General features: G+C 53.1%; 1 protein-coding gene across 1 annotated transcript; it reads right to left on the bottom strand.

Moving 5' to 3' along the window:
- Laptm5 (lysosomal protein transmembrane 5) lies at window positions 1-25286 on the bottom strand. The gene is made up of 8 exons (XM_076565250.1): window positions 25128-25286; window positions 9301-9394; window positions 8828-8904; window positions 6583-6711; window positions 5775-5897; window positions 4493-4588; window positions 3334-3426; window positions 1-1344 (listed from the first exon to the last, which is right to left on the bottom strand). Exons 1-8 carry the CDS (start codon window positions 25212-25214, stop codon window positions 1255-1257), a joined length of 789 nt encoding a protein of 262 aa, XP_076421365.1. The 5' UTR covers window positions 25215-25286; the 3' UTR covers window positions 1-1254.
- Window positions 25287-25652: the final 366 nt, after the last annotated feature.

Here is a 25652-nt window from a genome sequence, read left to right as displayed (position 1 = left end):
AAAGCTTGCAGCTGCTTTATTGGCCCCTATTCCAAGTCACACACAAGCAGTAACACAGGTGCAGTGGGAACCTCTCAGCCCTCTCTGAGCCCGCAGCACCACAGACAGGGTGTAGATCCCTAACAATAGGATTAATCTTCAGCACAACCCCTAGCGACAACAGGAAAGCCAGCAGAGGGGCATGGACCTACCCTCCCGGCTACCATCATGGAACACAAGCCTCTGAGCTGGCTTTTCACCCGCCGTGGGCTAGCCTGCCCCAACTGGGCAGGCTTGATAGACTGCTACCCACAGAGCAGCTGACTCCAAGCCTGCCATCGCCTGAGCAGAGCCTCGGTCAAAACAGGCTGGATCAATCTAGCTGCTGGGATGGTATGAAAACCGGATTCTAACCCTGCCTGTGGCTAAGGTGACCCTTGCAGGGACCTCACCACTGTGTGGCCATGGGGGACAGAGCCAGCAGTTGACTGACGGTGAGGACAGCTTGCCATCAGAGCGGTGGCTCATGGGAAGGGACTGTTTAGAACAGAAGCAACCGTTATTTCCCACGCCCAGCAGAACGGACAGGGCAGCTGCTGGATTGTTTGTTGGATTCCCCAGGCTCCAGCTGCTAGGGGAACTCAAGCAGAGGCTGGGTGCCCGCCCACGGGGTGCACTGAAGGGAATGTGGGAGGAACTCCATTTCTTTTTCTTTTCCTTCTGTTTGAATCCAGTTTTTTATTGGATTTTATCATAAATCCCAGTGACAACAGTTGGCTGAATTGCTATCTGTTCAAACAACCTGTTTGAAGGAATTGTTTTATATGCATACTTTGGGGGTATGGGGTTGGCAAATGGGCACCACGATCATGAAGTTCCCTGTAACCTGAGAGCTGCATGTAAATGGATACCTGGAACTGTTGCCTGCTCAAATTCTTTTCCTGCTGCCGCTGCAGTGTTGACTGCCTGGCTTAAAAAGATCAAGCTGGTAGCTGTTAACCAAACTCACCCTACCAAATTTGCCATGACTATGCTCTGAACAAGAGTCATTGTTGATGGGGACGAGATGAGCTGCTAGGCTGAGTGTACTGAGACTCAAAGGATCATTTAGCCCAGGGGTGACTCTGTCATGAGTGAGGGGTCCCCAGGAGGAGAGGTCAGTAAGAGGGGTGCACAAGCAGATTGTCCTGTAGTAGGTCACAGCAGCCACCAAAGTGAAGAAGCAGGAGAAGGAAGCTCCACCTCTCCCAGGCCAAGGGCTGAGGCCTGGTGGGGTCACACTTCTGAGTATGGCGGTGGTGCCGGGTCCCCCTCTGGACTCTTAGTGGGTAGAGACAAGGCTTCCTCATAGGACGGCAGAGCCACCTGGGAGAGACAGAGGAGATAGCTGAGCACCATCAAGTCTAACCAGGGGTGCAGGGACCCTCCCCCGCTGACACACACATCCATCAAAATGATGATGACAGAGGCTTGCATGCCTGTGAGACCTGGGTATGCTTCCTATTCCCACAGGGGATGCACCTGCCTCGGCCCGTTTGGCCTCCATACCCCAGGGGTTTGATGAACATTCTCCATCCAAATGCTCTCAAAAGAGCTCCCATCCAGGAGGTAGACATGTCACCTGGGGTGAGTCACTCCAAGTTGGATACTATGCCCCTGGCTCTAGTCCTCTGACTCGGGAAAGTCAAGTGACCCAAGCTGGTCCAGTCAGATATACTGCTCTTGCTGCTGGGGTGACTAAAGAGGTAGGATGTCAGTGTATGGGGTCTGGCAGCTATTTTCCTACTATTGGGAAGGTCTGCCTGAAATCAGAGCCAAGATGGAGGAGAAGAGAGTCAAAAGATAGGGATCAAACCCCAAGATCAGGACTCAGCTACACCTCTACTGGACTTTTAAGTGCTACAGGCTACTAAATCCCTTTGGGGACTTAAATCAACAGGAGTTACGTCTCTGCAACCAAAAATGTATTAACTAAAGCAGTTTCCACTGTTCACAGAAAATGAGCTCCCAACACAGCGCACCTGCAATTTTCCCTCACTTCACAGTCAGCTGCCTCCAGGCATTCTCTTTCCTCTCCCCCTATCAGAGGTCACCTCCTCCAGGAAGCATTCTCTAATGCACTGGTGTGCCAGCTCAATGTTCAAGGTCCTTGTGTTTCATACCAAGGTGTAAACACAACTCGGCAACTGGGATCACTCTAGGCTGTGCACAGCCCTAAGACAGAGGTGGCATCTCAATGTCCTCTACCCTCTAGGATTGGGTACAAGACCAAAGGAACAAGAGGCAGTAAAGGAAGGAGGAAGGATGGAAGGATAGTACGTGGATAGATGATGGATAAAAAATGGAGACTGGTTGGTTGGGTGGATGGTGAGTGGTGAGTGAATGGGTGGATGGGTAGATGGATGAGTGCATGGTGGGTGGATGAATGATTGATGGTTATATGGGTGGTTGAATGGATGAGTAGATATATGGAATGGATGATAGTTTGATAGGTGGGTAGATGGATAAGTGTGTATGTAGGTAGAAGAATGGATGGATGGATAGGTGGATGGATGGATGGATGGATGGATGGATGGATGGATGGATGGATGGATAAATTGTAAAATGAGTAAATGTATGGATGTATAATGGTTGGATGATGGGTGATGGATGAGTAGGTGGGTAGATGGATGAGAAGATGGATAGATGGATGAATGAATAGATGGATGGGTGGGTGGATAGGTGGGTAGATGTCTGGATGATGAATGGATGGGTGAGTAGATAAGTAGATTGATGGCTGGATGATGGATGAGTAGGTAGGTAGATGGATGGATGATGAATGGATGGGTAAGTGGGTAGATGAATGATGAATGGTTAGGCAGGTAGATGGATGAATGGATGATGGATAGATGGCTAGACAATGGTTGGATGGATGGATGGATGGATGGATGGATGGATAAACATACGATGTATAATGGTTGGATGACTGGATGATGGATTGGTAGGTGGGTAGACGAATGGATAGATGATGGATAGATGAATAGACAATGGTTGTATGAATGTATGGGTAAATATGATGTATAATGGTTGGATGGGTGGATTATGGATGGATAAATTAATAGATGGATGAGTGGGTGGATAGTTGGGTAGATGGCTGGATGATGGACTGGTAGGTGGGTAGATGGCTGGATGATGGACTGGTAGGTAGGTGGGTGGATGGATGGGATCTTAGACCATCAGACTGATGCTGTTTTCATCTGTTCTGGTCCAACAATCTTCTTACAAGTACTGAGGCCCGGAGAGGGAAAGGAACTGGCCCCAAGTGGCACAGCAAGAGAGTGGTAACCCTGATATCCGACCCTCCACCAGGCTCACCTTGAGGAACATCTTGGAGCTGCTGTTCTCTGCGGCCGAATTCATGTACTTTATGAATCTGTAGCATCTCAACACACACTTGAACATGTAGACCTGGAAAAGAGCCTGTTTAGACTGTGCTTTGCCCACCCTCCTGCTCTTGCCTGGGAGGCTCTGAGATGTTCAATGGCCCCAGGGAGCTACCACTCGCTCACCCCAGAAGACAGCACCCAAACAGCTGCTAAGACTCCCCTCCTATTCTGGCTTTGGACTTTCACACATGCCAGCTTGGCATGCCCCAGAGACTGCCCATCCTGATGTCCACCACCACTCTGCAGCAAGGATTTCCAGGCTTCTGAACTGCCCTGCAGCCTGCCTGGACACAGCCAGGCACACCCTACTCAGCCATTTCAGTGATGGAGAACTCACTATCCCAAGTGCTCCATCCATCTTGAAACAGCTCAGTGATGGGGAAATCCTCTTCAAAACTGACTCTGAGCTAAGAATGAGGGCACTTGCCAGTGATCCCAGCACTTGGAAGGTGGAGGCAGGAGGATTAGGAGTTCAAAGTCAGCCTGGGCTACATGGTAAGTAAGTTTGAGGCCAGCCTGGACCCTGTCTCAAAAACAAAACAAAAGTCTCTGATACGCTGTTTTTTTTTTTTGTTTGTTTTGTTTTTTTTTGTTTTTTTTTTTTTTTTTTTTTTTTTGGTTTTTCGAGACAGGGTTTCTCTGTGTAGCTTTGCGCCTTTCCTGGGACTCACTTGGTAGTCCAGGCTGGCCTCAAACTCACAGAGATCCGCCTGGCTCTGCCTCCCGAGTGCTGGGATTAAAGGCGTGCGCCACCACCGCCCGGCACGCTGTTGTTTTTTTAAGAGCACAGGACAATGTGTGTAGCCTCAGCCCATAGGGCTGAGGTCTAACCTAGGACAGCACATTGGGCCAGTGTCATGAAGAGCTACATGTTAGGCCCAGGTACACGTGGCTTCACAGACCCACGGCCTCTAAGCAGAATGTCCCCAAGGATTCCAAGCCAAGACAGAAGAGCTAAGGCAGGAGGGCTAGGGAGAAGGAAGAGGGGACCATATGCACCTCATCCTGCTTCCTCACAGTCCATTATGGGGAAACCTGAGGCACTGCACAGCCTTAACCACAGAATCAGGGGGAGGGGGGGCACTCACCTTCAGGATGAGCACAGTGACAAAGGCCACTGAGAAGATGATCATCATGTTGACAAACTGGCTGTGTGGCATGCCCTCCTGGCTCGGGAGATAATTCTGCAACGATATAGAGCCTCATCAAGACCTCAGCCCTCAGGACTGTAGTCCCCCCAACTAGTCAGGATCACAGGTGTGTACACACACACACACACACACACACACACACACACACACACACTCCACCTTGGCAGCTCCCAACTCAGGAGCGAGCCCCAGGGGAAATGAGTGTAGCTGGCGCTTCCCAGGCTGGGAACCACCCCATAGCCTCATCAGATGGCTTTAGCTGCTAGGAGCCACCTAGTCCTCTGACACCTGGCAGGTGTCACACCCACCACCACCAGGGTAGCTCCAGCTGGGACCAACTTGCTTGACACCAGGTATGAGAGGCACCACCTCAGGGGAAAGAGCAGATATGCCCACACATCCTGTCTCCCTGTCTTGTTTGTTGAAACAGTCTTGCTGTGTAGCCCAGGCTGGCCTCAGACTCACAGCAATCCTCCTGCCTCAGCCTCCCAAGTGCTGGGATTACAGGCAAACACCACTACACCTGGCACCCCCACATGTTCTTTGATATTCCTTCTTCTGAATTAAGGAACACTGGCCTCTTCCTTGGAGGGGGGCTAGACTCAGTTGGGAGCAGACGTGAGCTTTCAGGGGTAGCCAGCCTGATGCCAGAACGAAGAGATCCCTATTGATGCCTTGCTTTCTCCTTCTCAGTCCCTCCACTGAGGAAAGCCAGAAGCCATGCCCTGAGGACACTCAGGCTGCCCTACTTAAGGTCTGCACTGTGAGGAACCTGTAAGGCATCAGTGCTGATGAAAGAACCCCTGGGGAGCAGATCCCTTGACTCCAGCCCAGGACCATGCTAGCTGCCACCAACTGAACCACCTAGCCAGCCACTGCAAAGTTCCTGGTCCTCAGACCCGTGACATGACATGTGTTATTTTAGGCCACCGTGCTTAGGGACAGTGAGTTAGACAGCAGTGGGCACTTGTTGTCATTCCTATAATGCAGCTGCCAAGGCAGGAGGCTATATGACTCACTGTGGCCAGGCCTCTTTTCACTCTGGAAGTTTCTGTCTGACAGTTGCTTCCCCAATATGTCATTCACACCTGAGTCGTCCCCCCAGGAAACTCACTCTCTGACCATGACCCCTCCCGGGAGTCAGGGAGGGGGAGGGAGGAGGGCACCTTGCCCCAGGCTGCACAGCCAGGACGTGGCCTGGTCTTCCACCGAGACTCACCATGTGGTTCATGGACTTGAAGTTAAGGTAGGTGGGTACTTCCATGTAGGTGCTGCACAGGGTCAGAATGCTCAGGCAGAAGTCGAGCAGCTGCAGGGTCATCAAGGGGACCTTCGAGGGACCCTTAGGAGGACCAAGAGGAAGCATGAGGCCCCAGGAGCAGGGCACAGAGTGGCCCTCCCTTGGGAGACTACCCACCAGCCATCCCCTCATCAACTGTGCTTGAAGAAAGAGATGTGCGATGCTCACATCAGGGTGTGGGCAGAGCTGGGATCACAACGGGGTTTTCTGACTCCTCCACCCTCCCACCTCCCAGCAGCCCAGCCCTTCAGGGACCGGAGCTGGGGGGTTGTGAAAGGCAAGAACGACAGAGCTGTGTGTGTTGTGGCCGGCTAGGGCCATCACAGTTTTCCTCCATTCCTTCATTCCTTGGTCTTAACCATCCACCCATCTCGTTTGATTCCAAAAGAGGAATTAGACTGAGGCTGAATCCTGAAAGGGCGCCACCCCCTTTTCTCCGGGGTAACCCCACACATGACCAGTGTAAACAGCCATGTCACCAGGCTCTAAGGCCTGGAGACGTATTACTCTCGTCTGAGGCTGGGGCTGTTGCCCTGTGGTAGCACTACACACCAGGTTCCAACCCCACGGCACCCTCGTTTGGTCCTAAGGCATGAGGTACAGCCCGCAAAGGAAGGAGCCTGGGAGTGCTGTGCTGGATTAGGGGCCTTGTTAAAGGATATCAGGCAGGAAAAAGGCCCTGCCTTGGCCAGCCTGCCCAGGGGAGGTCATGCGCACAGGTACTCACGGGCCGGGGCCGGGTGGCGAGCTTCAGGTAGGCTGGCAACTCGATGTAGGAACCCAGCAGTGTGAGCAGGCACAGCAGGAAGTCCATGATTTGAAGGGACAGGAAGGGGATCAGGTACTTCTCCCGGTTCTAGAAGGCAGGTCCATCCCGTCAGGTGCCCCTGACATGCCAACACTCCGCTGTGCCGCCCCTGTCCCCATGCCTCCTGTTCGGTCCCTGGCTATCACTGATGCTACCAGATCTGTGACGAGGCCTTGTCCACACACCTTCCTGTGAGTCACACTCTCAGAGAACACCAGGGAACCAGCTCCATGTACAGGGGCTCTATTACAGGTTTTTGTTTGTCTGTCTATGGTTTTTTTTTTTAAGACATGATCTCATACATTCTAGGCTGGCCTCAAACTCCCTTTGTATTCAGAGATGACCTTGAACTCCTAAGTCTCCTGCCTCCACCTCCAGAGTGCGTAGAGTGCAGGTATGCACCATCGTGCCCTGTCTATGCAGTGCTGAGCACTGAACCCAGGACCTTGTGCATGCTGGGCAAGCCCTCTACCAACTGAGCCCAGCAAAGGGGTCATGAGATGATGGCACGGGGAAATGGTGGGAACTAGAGGGTGTGGCCTGATTAGAGGTTGAAGGTCACTGGGGTGTGCTCTGGACTCACCCATGACCCCTCTTCTCTCCTCCCTCCTTCCTGGCCACCACGAAGTGAGCAGCTTTGCCAGCCATACGGGCCCTTCCTCCTCACTGTGATGTTCTGCCTCATCTCACACCCAGAGAAAGAGAGCCAGCACACCGTGGGCTGGGAACACGAGCCAAAATGAACCCTCCTTCTACATGCTTCTCTCGGGGGGTTTTCACCCCAGCAATGGAAGCTGATGACAGACTCCGAGAGCGGAACCTGACTCATCATTTCTTCCTCAAGGACCCACAAGGGGTCCGGTCCACAGAGAAGGGAACCAGACAGGACATCCTGGAAGGAGAGAGCGACTAGATGCAGAATTTATTAGATGAACGAACGCAGAACGAGGCCAGATGCAGAGGCATCAGCAGGCAAAGGCCCAGGGGGAGGAGCCTGCAGGGGAGGAGCCTTCAGGGGGAGGAGCCTGCGGGGAGGAGCCTGTGGGGGAGGGGCATGCAGGGGGAGGAGCCTGTCCTTTGTAGTAGCCATCTTCCTCCGGGTGGTCAAAGCCACATGTGACAGGCCATGGAAAGAGTCTCCAAGAGGTTAGTATCTCTCTCCACTGGTGGGAACCCAGCACCCATGCATATATGCCCCATTGGGGGGCAAAGTAACAGAAAAGGTGGTATCCTGGGAGTCTCGTGGTTGTCTAACCCACACAGAGGTGACAGAGGAACCCTGTTTGAGTCTTCAGGGACCCCTGCTCTGCGTTTTTAGCTGGACAGTGTGAGTTTCTGCACCATCCTCTGTAGGCACACCACACCGTGAGGACACTCCTGGGAGATGAGGTTCTCAGACACAGCAGGAGTGGCCAGGGAGTGAGACACTCCAGCCCAGCATTAGGCCACCACCTCTGCCTAACCAGCATCCCCACCATCTACAAGTGGGACTCTCTCCAGGTGGCCCCTCTTTTTTTAAAAAAAATTATTTATTTACATTTATTTTATGTGCATTGGTGTGAAGGTGTCAGGTCCCCTGGCACTGGAGTTACAGACAGTTGTGAGCGGCCATGTGGGTGCTGAGAATTGAACCCAGGACCTCTGGAAGAGCAGCCAGTGCTCTTAACTGCTGAGCCATCTCTCCAGCCCCAGATGTCTCCTCTTTTGCAGAAAGTGAAGCCACACCCTGACTCAATCGCTGTCAGGTTCCTACATGTCACCCCAACTCTCTCTCTGGGTCTGTCTGCCTTCCCTAGTGCAACCACACATTCCCAGGAATTCATGAGCAAGTGTCCCTCTGCGTGGGAGCAGGGCGGGGGCAGGGGAGGGTGGACTCTTGTCCCTAAAGACAAGCTCAGTTTCAGTCTCCTTATAACCCACACTGTTATCCCTTTCCTCTTTCATCTCAAAGCTCCCAACCCTACTCATCTCATACTCTCCAGAATGCAGGTCCCCTGTGAGTACCCCACCACCCCGAAGCACCTTCCCCCCCCCCCCCGATAGCCCAGTCAGGTCACATCCTGAAAGGGACTGGAGCTGACAGATTATGGAGTCCCACAGGGAGCAGCATCTCCCCCACAAGAACATGGGAAGATCTTGGGGTACTCAGGACAGCAGGCCTTACCTTGACCACTCCGAACAGCAGGCTGATGCTGATGGCGAAGAGCACCCCAATGAGCAGGAAGCTGGAGAGCAGGTCGGCTGCAAGGCGAGGGCAGAGGCTGAGGCAAAGTCTGGATGGGTTCTGGGGACCAGAACCCGGGAACTGCTAGTGTGGGGCCATGAGTGTGAGCAGTGAAGCCCAGGACCAGACCAGGGTAGGAGGCTGGTTCTCCCTACCCAGATGAGGGCTATGAATGGCAGAGAGAGAGACTGATGGGCAGGACACATGTGCAGTGGCCAATATGGTCTGAGCCTCAGAGCCTGAGAGAGCCCTTAGCATAAACAGGGGAGAGCCTCATTCGCAGATGAAATACTCCAGGCTCCTCAAGAGTCCAGGGGTGAACAGGAGTCCAGCGAAGATGGCAGGACTACAGAGCCCAGTCCATGAGCGCTGTCCACAGGTCCCCTCCCAGCCACCGCAGTCCCCAGACATACCGATCCTGAGGTATGGCATCTTGGAAAACCTGCAGGAGACCTTCCCGCGGGCCACCTCCACCACATGTTCAATGAACAGCAAGACACTCATGACCTGGGAGAGAGCAGAGCCCCAGTCAGCCAGGGCCGCCCTCCAGGCAGGTGCTGTCGAGGGGCTGGGGTGACAGCTTGCCTAGTCTGTGAGCATCCTGGGTAAATATATGGAGTTCCAGTGCCTCATCCCGGCCCTTCCTCTTCCTTGCTGTGTGACCGTGGACAGGTGACCTAACTTCTCCATTTCCTCATCTGTAAGTAGGGTTCATACCTTAGGTACCCGCTGTGAGGAGGTACAGGGCAGACTCAGAGGGGACACCCTGCTTCCTCTCATGGGCTGAAGATCAGGTACCTCAACTGCACCCCTTCCCTGCACCCCCTTTCCAGAACGGGCTCTGACTGACATGGGACCTTGGCCATCACACCCAAGCATCATGGAGCTTCATTCAAGTCCATGGGCCAACAGCAGAGGCCTAAGACGCACTGTGGAGCGCCAGGCCCTGGGTGAGCGGTTGCCAATCACCACAACTCCAGGGTCCCCGCTTTCCCAGCTACAAAGGAGCTGATACCACCTGCCTCTTAGAGCTGTGGGGAGCCAGACAGGACCACTGACTGCAGGTGAGAAAGCTCAGTCTGCACAGCAAGCCGGCCCGGGCTGCCGGCTCCAGCGGTGAGACCCGGGACTCCTGTTTGTTTGCTGATGTGGCTGTTGCCTTTAGAGGATGGATGGATGGATGGATGGATGGATGGATGGATGGATGGATGGAGCCTGTCCCTTGGGGATCCTGACCATGTGGGACCGAGAGAAGGGGTGATTCTGACAGGCCTAAGTAGTGGGTGTCCCAGTTGCCAAAGCTGCACTGTGAAAGGATTGCCAGGGGTCGGTCACATTTTGTCTACACAGCAGCCATCTAGCAGAAGAGAGCCCTACGCCAAGCAACAGTAGGGACCTCACACCCTTCCGCATGTCTGTGTCTCTCCAGGAGTTCTGTGCCCGTCCCCTACTACAACACACTCGGTTAGTTGTTCTCCAGGAACAATCCCCCCACACTGAGATCAGCACTCCTCCTTCCCTTGTGTGGTGCCCTATCTCTATCAATACAGATAGGTTCCCGTTGGCTTCCTAAGTGGCAGGTCACACTGAGCAGACAGGCAGACAGACACCCTCCATCTGTTTTCCCTTGCTAACTCCAGGGGGTGGGTTGTTTGGTTTGGGGGCGGGGGTTATTCTACAAACCACAAAAATACACAAAGTAGGATTTCAGCTGATTATGACAAAGCTAATACCTGGAAGAAGCCAAGGGCCTTCCAGAGGTCAAGCTGAGGCCCAAGGAGCCTTGGTGATATTTGGCTTTTGATTTTCAGCCGTTTTCTGCTGTGAGTTTCTTGTGTGCTGTTGTAGCTTTTCCATCATTTATTGGGCATCATTTCCCCTCTACTAAAGGAATATTTAGATAACCTGCGCTGACAGCTATTCACAGCCAGAACCCCAGTTCAAGCCTCCCTGTAATTATCATCATTGGCAGCATCCGGCCAGGTCCATCCCCAGACGGAGGAAAGTACCTTATCAGAGATACCTCTGTACTCTCTAAGAACAAACTTAAGTGTCCAGACTACCTGTTTGAGAAGACCTGGCAGATGTGCCAATTCAGCTTAACTTCCTCCAAATCTTACCTCTAGTTCCAGATCTCCCTTTCACTATCACCAGAGGCATCTAGCTGTACACAGGTTGCCTAGCGACCGAGCACACCTTCCCCCACCCTGCAGAAAAGCGGCAGATAGCTTGGACAGATAGGAGCTACAGGAAAAAAGAAGGCAGTTTTATTTTCTCCCATTGACCTAGCAACTTACAGATTTTTAACATTTTCTACCAATCACATTTAAGGTTATAGTGGAGCACATAAGATCCCTCTTCTTAGATATTACCCGAATTTAGCCTTTAGTTAATTCATTTCCCCACTAGTCACTTCCCTTTTGGGTTGCAAACGATAATTAACTGTTAGTGCCCCTCTATGTGATTCTTATCCCCCCTCCATTTGACCCTGGAAACCTGGCTTTGCACTGTGGAGGGATTACTCCCTGTAAGTGTATATATACCCGGACTCCCAGTGCATGAGGGACAGAGAAAAGAAAAGAGAATGGAAGAACTAGATGGGCAAGAACTTGAGAGGAACAAACTGAGATGGGGAAGAACTAGATTGAAGGGCTAGACAAGAGGACTAGAGGAACGAGATGGAAGATAAGGAAGAGCCAGATGGGGAAGAACAAGATGAGGAGAGAGAAGGAGATGGGAGAGGCGCTGATATGTGAAAGAACTAGATGGATGAGAACCTAGAAGGGGCAGAACTAAATGAAGGAATTAAGATAGAACCTGGAGGGGACAACAGATAAATGTAGAGAGAAATTGAGCAATAAAGGAGCTAAAAATGAGAGCAGAGTATAAGCTTGTAGAGAGAGAACCAAAACAGAATAATAAAGTGTATGGACTAAGGAGTTTTGTGTACATAGACTCATTTCTTTTCATCAAAGATTAATTATCAGCTGGTTGTAGATTCTTCCTGGACCCTGGGAGGGGACTATCGAGGGGCTGGACCCTCATAGTCCCCAATAGGGTTGGACTTTAGCACAGATACGAGTCTCAGTCTGTCATTCTGAACCTCCAGTTCTGGAACTCAGAAAGGACAGCACAGAAAATGGATGGAGAGATGACTCCAGGATTTGGGCCCAGATTGCTGTGTGTCCTTGAGAAAGTCACTTTACCTCTCTGAACTTGCCCATCTGTAAAAAAGCAGTCACAGGATGCAGGAGGCACAGACTGTATGGCATTAGAAAAGCCCTAGGGAGGACCTGGCAGGGGCAGAGGCCAGAGCCTGCCTTGGACTGGGCAACTTCACTGACAGCCTCCTTCTTCCTGCTCCTCTGCCTGACGTGGAGGGATCCAAAGGCTCTGTTCATCCAAAAGGCTGTCAGCTGCCCTGAGAGGCTGCAGGGTCAACAGGGGTGGGGGGTGCTGAGAAAGGGCTGCAGCTTCCCCCCAGACCTGAGCCCACGGACTTTGCCAGGTAACTCAAAATGAGACGATCCCAACTTCCCGTTTCCAGACGAGCCCTGGGTCCACTCGTATTATAAGGTCTCTCCGTTCATTTCCTAAGTCCAGAGAGACTCGGAGGCTTGCCTGAGGTCACACAGCAAGGCAAGAGCAGGGTGGAGATAAACATCCAAGTCTTCAATGCTATCCCAACATCCGGCCACCTCCAAACACCCTGAGCCAGGTCTGCTGGCCCAGACCCCAGAGGGAGTAGTCACCATGGCCACATACCAACATCCGGGAAACCTTTGGAATATGTCTGCGTTCCTACGCTCTGTGCAGGGTACTTGTAAGTTGTAAATGTACGCCAAGACCTTCCAGAGATTAATACAGGAGGCAGTACAAACCTCAGAAACCCTCTCGCTGGGGCTGGGGCACAGCGGATAGTGCTTGTCCAGCATGCAGGACACTCTGGATTGATCTCCGACACCCCACAAATCCTGCGTGGTACAGCGCTTTGTGATCCCACCTCCTGAGAGGTGGAGGCAGGAGGGTCAGGGTCATCCACACTAAGTTATATAGTCATTCCAGTGAGCCCCTGACTCACAATGAATAAAGAAGTACCCTAACGCTGCATCTAGGAGCCCTGTGGACCACCTTAAATGTTACCCCACTTCAGAGAACATGGATTCTCATAATCCTTACCCCCACAGACTCCTCCGTCTGGGCCTGTACTCTGAGGGACACTGTCACTCATGTCCCAGCAACAACCCTTGGGAGTAGCCAGGGACCCGGGAAGTGGCCAGAAAGGGCCATGACAGGGTCAGTTTTCATACGCTGCCCCTTCCACAGATGAGTCTCAGAGGCTGTGGGGCGTGCCCAAGGCCTCCCCGCAACCTGTTCTCCAGAAACGTATACCAGCCAGCTGGTCTTCACCCCTTGGCTCCCTGTGTCTTTGGCCTCCTGACCCTGCTGAGGCTTGCCCTGCTCCCTGCCTTATGGAATCCTCAAAGAGGTTGGCCAGGGGCCCTCCCTGACATCAGCAGCAGGGGTGTTTATTAGGCCCAGAGTGTTTCCCCACTGCCAAATAAATAAATAAATAAATAAATAAATAAATAAATAAATAAAAATAAAAACTTTCTGCTGAGCTCTCTGTCACCTTGGAGCTCCATTCGATATGTTGCTGAGGGGGAGGGGTGGGTTGTCCTCACTTGCCATTTGAGAGTCTGGGACTCAGAGAGGGCAGATACCAGTCCAAGGTCACACAGCGAGGCAAGCGAGGAGTCGGTTCAGCAGGAAGGAGGCACCCTCAGAGCCACCATCCTGTGCTCCCCAAGAGAGGGAATGGTGACGCCTTACATTACTGGCCCCACTGTGTGCTCAGACCTGAACACAAGTTTGGCCTACAGTTGCCCATCGCCGGGGAAACATAATGAGCCTGTTTTACAGCCCAGGCAATGAGGTCTGGGAGGAGAGGGGTGTCCTGTTCTGCAGCCCCCATTGGATGGAGTCTTGTGCCTCTGCTCCCAACCCCAGGACTCTTCTCAGGGCTGGTGGACCTGTTCACTGCCTCCTCCCTCCTCCCCAGGAACCCTCCAGGGCCCCTGGCTACGGAATCTGGTGTCCCACAGACTCCCTTACCATCTGTGTCACCTGTGACGCTGGCCTCTCCCTGGCCCCACCCATGCCTAGTTTTCACCGTGGGAAGGCTCTCTTCCGTGGCCACCTGAGGAATATGGGAGGGCCCCTGTGATAGATTCACAACGCACCCCCACGGTTGGGCATGTCCGGCGGACCTAGACACTTCTGCCTAGCCAGTTCCGGGTCAAAATAGCCATTTCTAGGTCAAAACGTCTGGCGTGACCAGGACCCCGTGGCTTTGCATGGCTGCGTAAAAGCATTCAACGCAACCATGTGATCTACACGCATGCGTGGAGTAGCCACATGAACCTGTGTACACATGTGCAACTCAGCCTTTATAAGCCGGCGGCATATTCCTGGCTTCCTTCTTTATGCACGTGTCTTTTCCACAGGCCTGAGCCCACCTGTCTGTCTCTCTTATCTTAATAAAACTTTTGTTAGTGGATTCTGTCGTGTCTCGTGACATTCCCTCGCAGGGTAAGAGCGCCGCCAAATAACTAACACACAGAGCAAGGTCCCCTGTCAGTGGCCTTCCACTCACAAAGTCTCCAGCTGCACCACACTGTTCAGCCACCACACGCCTCAGTGAGCATCAAGCTCTGGGGAAGCAATCAGCATTTTCAGGGCAGCCATGAGAGGACAGAGGACAGAAAGGGGGATTTCCAGGCCTAGCCTCCCCTCTCGCTGACCCTGAACTCCACCTGGCTGCAGGAGGCTGGCTGGCAGTGTCCCGGGAAACTATGCTGTCCTCTCTCCACAGTGGAGATGTGTCATGAGCTCAGGAATGTAGTAAGAACTCAGCTGTATGTGATAAAGCTATACCTAGAAGGATCAAGGAATCCTGGAGGAGAAGTCAAATATCAAGGAATATTTGATGTTATCCGGCTTGTAACATATTAGCTGTTTCCTACTATTAATTTCTTGTGCGCCCATAACTCCTAGGTCATAACAGCAGACAATATAAGCTTCTCAGACCTACTACTGAGCTGAACTAAGGTAACACCCTTACAGAGACAACCTGTCCCCTAGGCTTAGGAGACAGGCAATGTGTAGATGCACAGCTTTATTTCATGTGCAAATGAAGCTCAGGTCCTCCTTTCTCACTCTCTCCAAATGGCATTCCAGAGAAACTGACTCAGAACAAATGGGTTTTTTGCACACCAGGTGCAAAGTAGCTTTGAGACAAGTTTCCTAACTCCTAGTCAAGTTACCCTGCCCTGCCCAGGAAAATGGAGACATACCATTGTATTTTAATGACCTATAGATAGACTTATTTAGCCACCTGTAAGATTGTAGTTTGTGCACATTTATGATAGACTCACCTAACCACTTATAAGAATATATTGTCAGCACATAAATTCCCTTTCTGACTTATTCCGGGCCTTATCTGACCCCGCCTCCTCTAGTCACTCCCCTTTGGGGTTGCAAATGAAGCTGGCTTTCACAGCTCTTGTAGGGTCCTTGGAAGTTTTTGCATAGTATTGTAGGAGTCAGGGTGAAGAGAAGACAGAGACCAGTTCCAGGAGAGGAACAGGAAGGACCAAGACGGAGAGAAATGAAGACGAAGATGAGGACGAGGCAAAAGGAGCTTAGTTGGAACTAGGAGAGGACAGGAGAAGGGACAGAGAGGAGCTAAGTCTGAGTACAGAGTGGAAGCTGTGGAGACAGAATTGAATCTCAGAGGAATAAGGTAAATGGACAAAAGAACCCAGTGTACTTAGGTTATTCTTCCACAGATTACCCCCTTCCCGCCATTAGGAGCGTCTCTTCTGGGCCCCTGGGAAGGAAATCAAAGAGGCTGAACCCCAATAATTTCCGAAAGAGATGGAAGTCACTGAGCCTGCTGTCCCCACCCCAGCCTCCTCTCACCACACCCGTGACCTTTTGCGGCTATGAGCTCTGCACCCAGAGTTAACCACTGACCTCGCTGGGCTTTGAAAGGAGGACAAACACCCTCCAAGGTTGCTGCAGGGTCACAGGGCACGTGGGCACAGAGCTGGTATACAGCTTGAGCAGGGCTGAACACCCACATGGGAGGGGTGTGAGGGGCAGGCCAGTGGCTGGGGGACTGGCATGGTGATGTGAGGAGGAGGTGTCAGCCATGCTGATGAGGAGGGGCGGCACTATTTTCCCCAGAGTCAGCCTGGCATAGGTGATGGTGATGGAGGAAACACCAATGGGCATGCTGGGAGGCATGTAAGTGACGGCCGTGGTGGCTGTGATGAAAATACCACCGCTGACATTGATGATCTGGATGGGAAATGACCGGGCAATGTTCAGATGCAATGGTGATGAGCACGATCATAATGGGCGGGGCTGCTGACACCAGACATCTCACCCTGGGTTCAAGCAAGACAGGACAGAAGGGGGAGGTCTAAGGACATAGTAAGAACAGAAGTCCCTCATATCAGAGTCCCAAATAGTGGGACTGGAAAGATGGCTTCATCTCCCCAGAAGACAGTTCCTGGCATCCACATAGCCACTCACAACCGTGTGTAACTCCAGTTCTGGGGGTCTGATGACCTCTTCTGACCTCTGAAGACATGTAAACAAAATGTCTGTACACAGGGAAGGGGGAGGATTAATTAAAAATACTTCCAAAACAATTAAAAACAGCTGCTTAAGGCCACTCTCCCTTTCCAGCTGTAAACCTGCAGTTTTCTGGGCCTCTCCCAGGATCGTAATTTACAGACAAAGCTGTGTCCTAAGCCCCTGGTGAAGCCTGGTGCCTCTTGGTTCTGCCTTAGTGGATGGTAATCCCACCCGATGTACCTCAAGAGCCACCCTGTCAACGACTCATCAAAAGGAGAAAAGGGAAGTGGGGAAAGTTTCCTAGCAACCCTTCCTTCATGATGAACTGGAGAGTCATGCCCAGGCCTGTCCTCACCCTTCACCAACAGTGGGTCCCTGGCGCCAGCCACACCCTTCCGTCATTGACCCACAGACAGATCAGCTCTGCCCTGTGTCCTGCTGGTTGGCCTGGGACCTTGAGAAGCTGCAGAACACTAGGGCTTTATGATAGGTACTTATCCCACCCTGAGGAACCCAGGTCAAGTCATCTGTGAGGAGATGAGACAGAAGGGTCAGCAGCCAGAAGAAGCTCCCTGCCCCTCCTTCCTGTCACAGCTTATCAAGGTGGCCGGGTAGGGTCACTCCCCCCCCCAAAAAAAACCACTATCTCCTCTGCACATCCTCAGCCTCCAGATGCCATTGCAACACCCTCACCCTGCTTGCACACTCCACTGAGCCCAGCTGGCTCCCTCGCCGCCGTCCAGAGTCACCAGAGCTGGCTCCCCTCCCCCAAGGCCTGATGGTCCTCCCCACCGCTGCCCCAGTATGATTAACTCTCCCTCCCCACTGCCTGGACTCTCTCTAGGGGCTCAGAGGCCCCGGATGTGGTGGAGCGCTCCCAGCACCTGGGAGGTGCAAGCAGGAGGATCAGGAGTTCTAGGTTATCCTTGGGAACATAGAGAATTCAAGGACAGCCTGGTCTACATGAGACCTTGTCTCTAAGAAAGAAGGAAGGGAAGGGAAGAAGGGGAGGAGGGAGGGAGGAAGAAAGGAAGGGAAAGGAAAGGGAAGGGAAGGGAAGGGAAGGGAAGGGAAGGGAAGGGAAGGGGAGGAAAGGAAGGGAAGGAAAGGAAGGGAAGGAAAAGAAGGGGAAAACATAAGAGAACTCTAGTATAGTCACAAGTGTCCTGTGTGGCCCTCACCAGTCCATTTCAACATCGCTGTACCTCAGTTTCCCCAATATAGAGGAAAGAGCAGAATCCTCCCACCTCAAAGAGTCATTGTGAGGAGAAAATGAGGAGACACCTATCTACTACAAAAGTCGGTGACCCCAAAAGATGGGCTGATCCTCACAGAGCAAGAGACACAAGCTACCCGTAGCTGCAGCTAGAAGCCTCAGGCCTGAAGTGACAAGCACGGTCTTCCCTTGCAGGGAAGCAGACAGATAAATACACCCGGGAGGATCCCACTATGAGACCCTACGCAGCAAAGGAGGATGAGGCTAAGGGTGATGCGCAGGAGTCTGAGGCCGTGAAGATTCTGCCCTTGGAGAACTCCAAGCAATGAGGCACAGTCAAGGCAGTCACAGGGCCGGGCAGTGACCAGAGGGACATCTCAGGGGAGAGTTGGTCACAATTTGGGATTGAGATGTCTGTAGGTTTCTAGGGCTAAGTTCCGAGTTAATGGTTTATAATAATCGAAGCCACTAGGGATCGGTTGCCACCTGCTGTATGCCGGCCCTCAGCACTTATCGAAGATGTTTCAGGCCGAGTCAACCTTTGCACCAGCCCAAGAGGCAGAGCACAGAGACATAATGTGCAGGATGATGGGGGGCTCAGAGAAGAATTCTTAGAGGAAGAGAATGTCCCTGGGAAGGGGCTCAGTCATAGCAGATAGTAAGGGAGCCCCCACCCAGGAAACTGAGGCATCTCTCTTAGTTAACAGGGTTGGAAGTCATCCAATCACACACTGAGTTCCCCCACCCTGTTAATGACATCAGGTAGGTGGCTGGGGAAGGTGTGGGACAGGCTGAGAACACAGTGATGGGCATGGCTGACGACTGCCCTCCAGGAGAAGTCAGAGCACACACAGAGGAGGCCAGAGAGCAGCAGAGCTGAGAGGTGTTGGTGACGTTTGACACGGTTTACCACCGTGGCTCAGAACATGCTGTCCCCTAGCATTGGCAGCTGGTTCAAGCTATCTGGAGATCCCTTCCCCAGCAAGGCTGCCCACCGGAAGAGAAGACAGGAGGGGGTCCGCCCAAAGACACAGGAGCCAGGAATGGAAGGCCAGGTCAAGGAGTGGACAGGATGACAGAGATGTCCTGGAAGGGGATGGGGAGAGGGTCCACCTGACTAATCTCCCTTCTTGGGCGGCCATGTGAAGCTGCTCTCCAGGCTCAGCCCATGGCCTGATCGCTCATCTTCAACTTCCTGTATATCCACCCCAAGCAATTCCTCATATCACCACTTCCTATTTATCTTGTTAACTGAACTTACCAGAAAAAAAAAAAAAAAAAAAAAAAAAACCACCTCCTCAAAACACTAAACAACACATGAAGGCACAAGGCTGGTCGATTAGATTCGACGATCGTGGAGAGTTGGAATGTTACAGATCTGGAGTCAGCTTATAGAGGCCCTCTTTAGCCCTAAAAGGCCATTTATTTCCCATCTCAGTGTTTAACCTAAGTCTTTGCAACTGTTGGGTAAATCCTTTCAAAATGTGCTAACAGGCCCCAGGCCTCTACCAACACAAAGGCTAAAAATGTCCCAGATAAGCATCTGAGGCCCATGGCAGAGACTTCCCTGCTTGGCTGTTAAGAAGTGTTTCCACCAAATGCATTTGAAAGTCTGTTGTTGATTTATGACTTTCTTTGTTCTTGTTCTATAAATAAAAAACGTCACCAACCTGTTACCGCATTAAGACACGAACGTGTCTTAATGAGTAACCCGAACGTGTGTGCCCATTTTTCAGGACCAAGACCCCCAATATGAGCAGTGACTGTTCTGACAGCTGCAATTATTAGGCACCTACTGCATGGCCAGGTCCTCGCCCTGAATGCTGACATGCCCTCTCTTACATCCTCCCCTAGGCCCTCCGAGGCAGGCTCTGTCAGGATCCCCACTTTCCCCACGGTGCAGGAAATGATGAAATGGGGTCTTGACATGTGGGCTCCATGTCTAAGAACACGGACGGCTAGCCGGGCGGTGGTGGCGCACGCCTTTAATCCCAGCACTTGGGAGGCAGACGCAGGCGGATCTCTGTGAGTTCGAGGCCAGCCTGGTCTACAAAGTGGATTCCAAGACAGCCAGGACTACACAGAGTAACCCTGTCTCAAAACAAACAAACAAAGAATATGGCTGCTGGGTGCAACAGCCTGTGGCTACACTGTGTCCTCTCCCTCCATCTGGATCAGGAACCCAGGTCTTTTGTTCTTTATCTAATGAGCCAGTTGGCCTGTCCCCTCCGCAGCCCTTTTTGGCTTCCCTGTGCCTCAATTTCCTCTTCTCAAGAACTGAGGGTAGATGTGGAGACAGCTGCTGCTCACACTGAGGGCACTGACTCCCCCAGGCAACTGGGGGAACCCGAGGCTCTGTCCTGAGGTTCCCCAGGATAGGATCGGAGCCATGTATCACTGGCTGCTTTCTTGAGACCCTTCTAAGGCAGGTGGGTGTCCTGGGAGACTCGAGCTCAGAACTATCCCTTATTCTGCGCCACTGCTCTAGGCTGAGAATAAAAGCCTGGCTTCTTGGGTCACTGATGCCAGGTGAGGGCAGAGGAGCCATGTCCTGCCAGCAACCAACCCTAACTCAGCGCAGCTGACCCTCCCCCCAGCAGAGAGGGTCTCCGGTGCCTCCCTAGCCATGCCCCTCTCATGACAGGAGGACCCTCAAGAAAGATGCCCAAAATGATGCCAAGGAGGACCCAGGACCCTGGCCTAACCCTGCTGGCCTCTCCACTTCAGGAAGGGCACACAGAGGTGGCTGGATCTTGCCTCTGTCTAGCACAGGGCATCAGGTAAGAGGATGCCAGGCCTTCAGACCTTGGTTGAGGCTTTGCCCCACTGAGACAACGGGGCTGATTTTTAGATCCCTGTTGAGCACCTATGCTTTCAAAAAGAGAACGACCTCTGTGCTTGGTTTCCATTGCCAGCCACGGACAGTCACTCACATGCCAATCCCGTGTCACCCAGGACCACCAAGCTGAAGACCTCGAAAGAATCGCCCTTGGCATAGAGGCCATCAGCCTGTTAACAGCTGGAAAAACTGGGGCCCAGATGGCAAAGATGGGCCCCTGCCTGCTCGGTCAGGTCTGCAGTGAGTGATACCTATCGACTCACCACCCACAACATGACGTTCAAGGAGGAAGCCTAGAGTTCTGAGGCAGGCAAGCCACTGGGCTTCCTGGAAGAGGAAGCCACCTGGAAGATCACAAGAGAGCAAAGTGAATCCCAGAAGACTGAGGGAGGAGAGGGACCTCCCAGACGGGCCAGCTACCTCAGCCAGGGCCGAGGAAGGAGTCCCGGTGTCCCTTTCCTGCTTGTCTACGTGATGCACGCTGCGGCGGACGTACCACGTGGTTTTCTGTGCACAAAGCAGTGCTCTGGCGACATGTTAAAGCTGTGCCCGGCTTGTTAACCAGACACATATGTATCTGTGAGTCCCTGTCCAGTACACCAGGAGGCCACTTATTTGGCATGGCACGTGGGAATAGACGGCTGTCCCCCGAGGAAGGCCCGTCCCTTGTGTGTCTAAAAAGAAAACTCTGGAGAGAAGATGCCCGCCAAGGGGTTGATGCCACCGTCTGTGGTGATGAGAGAGGTGGGCAGTGCAACCCCTCTGCCCAGTGCCGTAGGCATACCGATGGTCCTCCCCGGCACACAGGAGCCTGGGCTCGTTGTGAAAGGCCACCGGTGAGGCATCGGCCACTAAATACCCGACAGAACTCCTCAGAACCACCCCAGTCATCAAATCCAGGAGACCCGAGGAACCCTGAGAGCCTGCTGCTGCCCAGAGGAACCCACGAAGGACGGCACCCACAGGGCTATGTCCCAGAGGGACTGTGAAACAGAAAAAGGATGAGGCCAGAAAGAGAAAGCACAGTGAGTGGGTACTGACGGGCAGTTGTCACAGGAGGGTCCCGCTAACACGAGACACAGGCGGCCTGGGGACAGGAGAGGGACGCTCGGGAGCTCTCAGCGCTGAATCTGCCGTTTCCTCCAAGTCAGAAGCTGTCTTACAAACAAAATGCTTGCTTTAAAAAGGACTCTATGTGCTGGGCCCAGGGGCACAAGCCTGCCTGCAGTCCAGATGTTCTGAGGGCTGAGAGAGGAAGATCGCAAGTTCCCGGACAGCCTGAGCAACGTGCAAGACACCGAGTCAAAATAAAAAGAGGGGCCGGGGATGGATCCCTGCCTGCCGGTGGGTGAGGCGCTGGTTCCCATCCCTTCCTGGTGTCACAAGAAAAGAAACAGGAGAGAAAGGGGGAGAAATAACTCGTGAACAGGGTGTGGAGGAACCCGTCTGTCAACACAGCTCTGGGGAGCCTGAAGCAGGAGAGGGAGTTCTGGACCAGCTTGGCTTCATAGCAAGACCTTGTCTCAAAGAAGTAAAATAAAACAAAGCAAATGCAGTCCACACGCCAATGGCCGCCCAGTCATTGCATCAGCCCACTTGCTCCATGTTTTAGCTCGTCCCTTTCTCGGCCACCAACCTCCCCACCCCCCACCCCCAGCTCCCCGACACCAGTATCAGGAATAGACCCCAGGAATACAGCAGAGGAGAGCCCAGGGATTTCTCCACCAAAAGGTCTGCTGAGAGCCCCTCCTCCCTCTCTCCTTGCTTCCTGCCACCAACTTAGCTTCCCCCCCAGGCAGGACTCAAGAGGCCAGCAGGAGGGGGAGGGGCACTCTCACTTCCTTGTGTGCAAGCCTGGGAGCCTGGAGCATCTGGGCCCCAAACCATGTTGGCCAGGTAGGATCTTCCCGTAATTGCACCCCTACAGTTCCACGAAGCGTGGCCTATCTCAAGCATCAGTGGCCCAATTTAACCCTCCCCACAGGGGCCAAGTCCGCAAATAGCTAGCAACGTACAGAGATGTCACCCATGGCTGGCTCCAGATGACGCCAGTATGAGTGACTGCTACATCTGGCAGTGGCTTCTCCTTTTCTATCCAGATGTTTGAGGTCCTGTAGGCACACCTGCCACCTATCTGCTACACCAAAGGAAAGTCCCCCAGCCCTTTTATTCTGGGAAGAAACAGGGATCTCTGGCGGGGGGGGGGGGGGGGGGCGGGGAGTAAGATAAGCTGTGTACCCTAACCCAGTCCCTGGGATGGGTATCTGTCTTCCAGGCTCCTCCTCTGCTCTTCTGCCCCTTGTGGCTCTAGAACATTCCACAGCTCTGCACGATTCACATACCAAGAAGAGGTTCTGCAGCCTGCACAATCATGGCCCACATTTAGGGACTTGGATGGCGGTTTGGGGGTGACTACCGGCATACAATGCAAAGACCTGCCGAGCCCCAACGGAGAACAGGAGGAAAAGCTCAAAGGCCCAACCTCACATAAAGCCCGGTCGCTTCCTCTGCCCCAACCTCCCTGGCAGTCTCAGTGGGGTCCCTGCAGCAGACACACCTCAGCTTTGCACCCCAGCTTCTCATCCACACTTCCCCACCCATACTACAGCCAAACTCTGCCCTCCCACCTCCTTCCAGGAAGCCTTCCCGGATCACTGGGCCACAGTCTCCGGGTCTCTATGGAAACAGGACGTCATCATTCACCCATCCGTAGCCGAGGAGCTTGGATGGGCATGAACAAGAAGATAAAGATAAACCTCAATGGTCACACAGTACAGCCTACTGGGGTATTTTTGGTTTTTTGTTTCTGTTCCTGGGACTCACTTGGTAGCCCAGGCTGGACTCGAACTCGCAGAGATCCGCCTGGCTCTGCCTCCCGAGTGCTGGGATTAAAGGCGTACGCCACCACCGCCCGGCTGTTTTTTGTTTCTTTTTAAAATACATTTAATATAGTCTGAGATATCCAGACGATCAGACAGAACATGCTTCTCTGAAAGGCAGGAGCACAGGCACCGGAGCAGATGGAGCAGGGGTCCCAGCTACCTGGAACTCCTCCACTCCCCTGAAGCCGCTTAGTGACCCCTCAGCGCGCTGCCAACATCTGAGTTAGAAACCCCCAGCCCACAGCCCCCCGTCCCCACTTTAGAAAGGGAAGCAGGCCCCAAATTGGGTTTTCCCAGAAGGTCGAACAGCTGGCCAGAGCAGAGCTGGCATAAGACCCTTCCCACATCCTTCTCAGAACGCTGTGCCCTCTCAGAAACTGAAAGACTTCATGCCGAGACAGAGTGCCGCCAGCTCCTGTGCTGGCTGTGTGGGACACCCTCTGAGTGCCCCCTGATGCCAGTCTCCAGACCAGTTGTTCTCAACCCCTGGGTCATGACCCCTTTGGCAAACACCTATCTCCAAAAAAAAATATTAACATTACAATGCATGCTAGTAGCAAAACTACAGTTATGATGTAGCAACAAAATAATTTTATAGTTTGAGGGTCACCATGACATGAGGACTATATGTGTTAAAGGGTCACAACATTAGGAAGGTTGAGAACCGCTGCTCTAGATGGACAGGTCAGAGCACACTCATAAAAAGGCAGTGGGCTGTGTTACGCAGCATTGCTCATGCCTTATAGATACCAGCTTCACCCGCACAGCACCCTATCACATGGCGCTTATCACCTTTATCTTCATTTTTCATCTAAGGGAACAGGCTCAGAGAGGTTAAACAAGTCACCCAAGGCTGCACAGCAAAGGCTGGGAACCGGGGGCAGGGAGGCATACACAAGAGCCTAGGGACAGAGCAGGTTCTTACCACTGCCCAGCCACCCTGCCTGTGGCCGGAAGCAGATGTCACCAGGCTCAGCAGCCTACGGATTTAGGTTGATTTTGAGGAAGCCCTTCCAGGGCCAGGAGAGCTGTTAGTTAGCCACAGGCTCTGAGTCAGCGAAGCAGGAAGGTGCCTGGGTCTCTGGGAGCTGAGTGTGGCCAGGGGGTGGGGGCGGGGATGGCAATCCGAGCAGACTAGAACAGAGACCCCCGACCTTGGGCCACTCCAAAGGGAGAGACTCATCCCTGGGGGCTGTGACTTGCCCAGGGTCACGCTATGGCGTGACAGGAGCCACTGCGTCATGCTGGCTGCACTGGGCAGTTCCCCAAAGCATAGCACTTGAGCTGTCCTTGAAGGGGAAGGCAGCGGCTTGACTGAGCTGTGAGCTGAGAGGAAGAGGGTCCCCTGGATCCCACTGGAAGCCCAAAGGTGTGAGTGACCGCAGGTCCCAGAAAGCACTGCACCCCGGCCTTCGTGGGACCTGGCGTCCGGGAGCAATTCCAGCCCGCCCTTCTCTTTGCATTCCTACAACCTTAGGGACACTATTCTGCTCCCATTCGACAGGAGGCCTGAGGCCCAGGGCAGCGCAGGGCTTGTCCAGAGTCCCATGGACAAGTGAGGGGTGGAAATCCACCTGTTGGGAGGTCTCGGTGGGTCAGCCCGCACTCACACACGCACATACATACAACGAACTCCCCAGCCACCCCGGTACTCACGATGTGGTAGATGGCCAGGGCGGTGGTGGCCACTCGGACATGGAAGCAGCAGCATGTCTGCCGGACGGGCGCTGCACGGGAGGCCATGGTGCAGGGTCCCCTGTTCCAAGGCTCTGAGTGACAAGGAGTCCTGGGCTCACAGCAGAGCAAAAAAAAAAAAAAAAAGAGGAAGCTGCCGGCTCCTGCCTCACTTCCGCCTTGCCCTCAGACGGCAGGGGGCCAGGTCTGTGTGTCTGGGGTGAGACAGCTGCAGTGGGGAGCGGGGAGGGTCACATCCGACCTCAGAGAGCCTGGCTGGGGCATCTACCACCCCCAGGGGCACCAGTGCTCTGCCAGGGCTGGGCCAAGCACTTGCACGCACCACTTCCTGGGTGCAAACGCCACCCTTAGAAGCCCATTTCTAGAAAAAGAGTCTGACGTTCAGAAAGGTCAAGACTTTGTCCCAAATCAAACAGTAGTTCTAATAGCAGGATTCAAACCCAGACCTGCCTGGTTGCAAAAAAAAACGGCAACTGTCAGTCCACA

The sequence above is a fragment of the Peromyscus maniculatus genome, chromosome 2 (genome assembly GCF_049852395.1).
Source record: "Peromyscus maniculatus bairdii isolate BWxNUB_F1_BW_parent chromosome 2, HU_Pman_BW_mat_3.1, whole genome shotgun sequence".
Lineage (NCBI taxonomy): Eukaryota > Metazoa > Chordata > Mammalia > Rodentia > Cricetidae > Peromyscus > Peromyscus maniculatus.
This window is presented reverse-complemented; position numbering and strand designations above follow the sequence as displayed.

What these genes read in the sequence shown, in the direction of transcription:
- Laptm5 (XM_076565250.1), bottom strand. Translation starts at nt 25,214, where the DNA reads ATGGCCTCCCGTGCAGCGCCCGTCCGGCAGACATGCTGCTGCTTCCAT. An exon ending in CCCTGGCCATCTACCACATC is followed by an intron (nt 9,395 to 25,127) that starts GTGAGTACCGGG and finishes GCTCTCTCCCAG; the next exon opens with GTCATGAGTGTCTTGCTGTT. An exon ending in TCACTGTGCTCATCCTGAAG is followed by an intron (nt 3,427 to 4,492) that starts GTGAGTGCCCCC and finishes GCTCTTTTCCAG; the next exon opens with GTCTACATGTTCAAGTGTGT.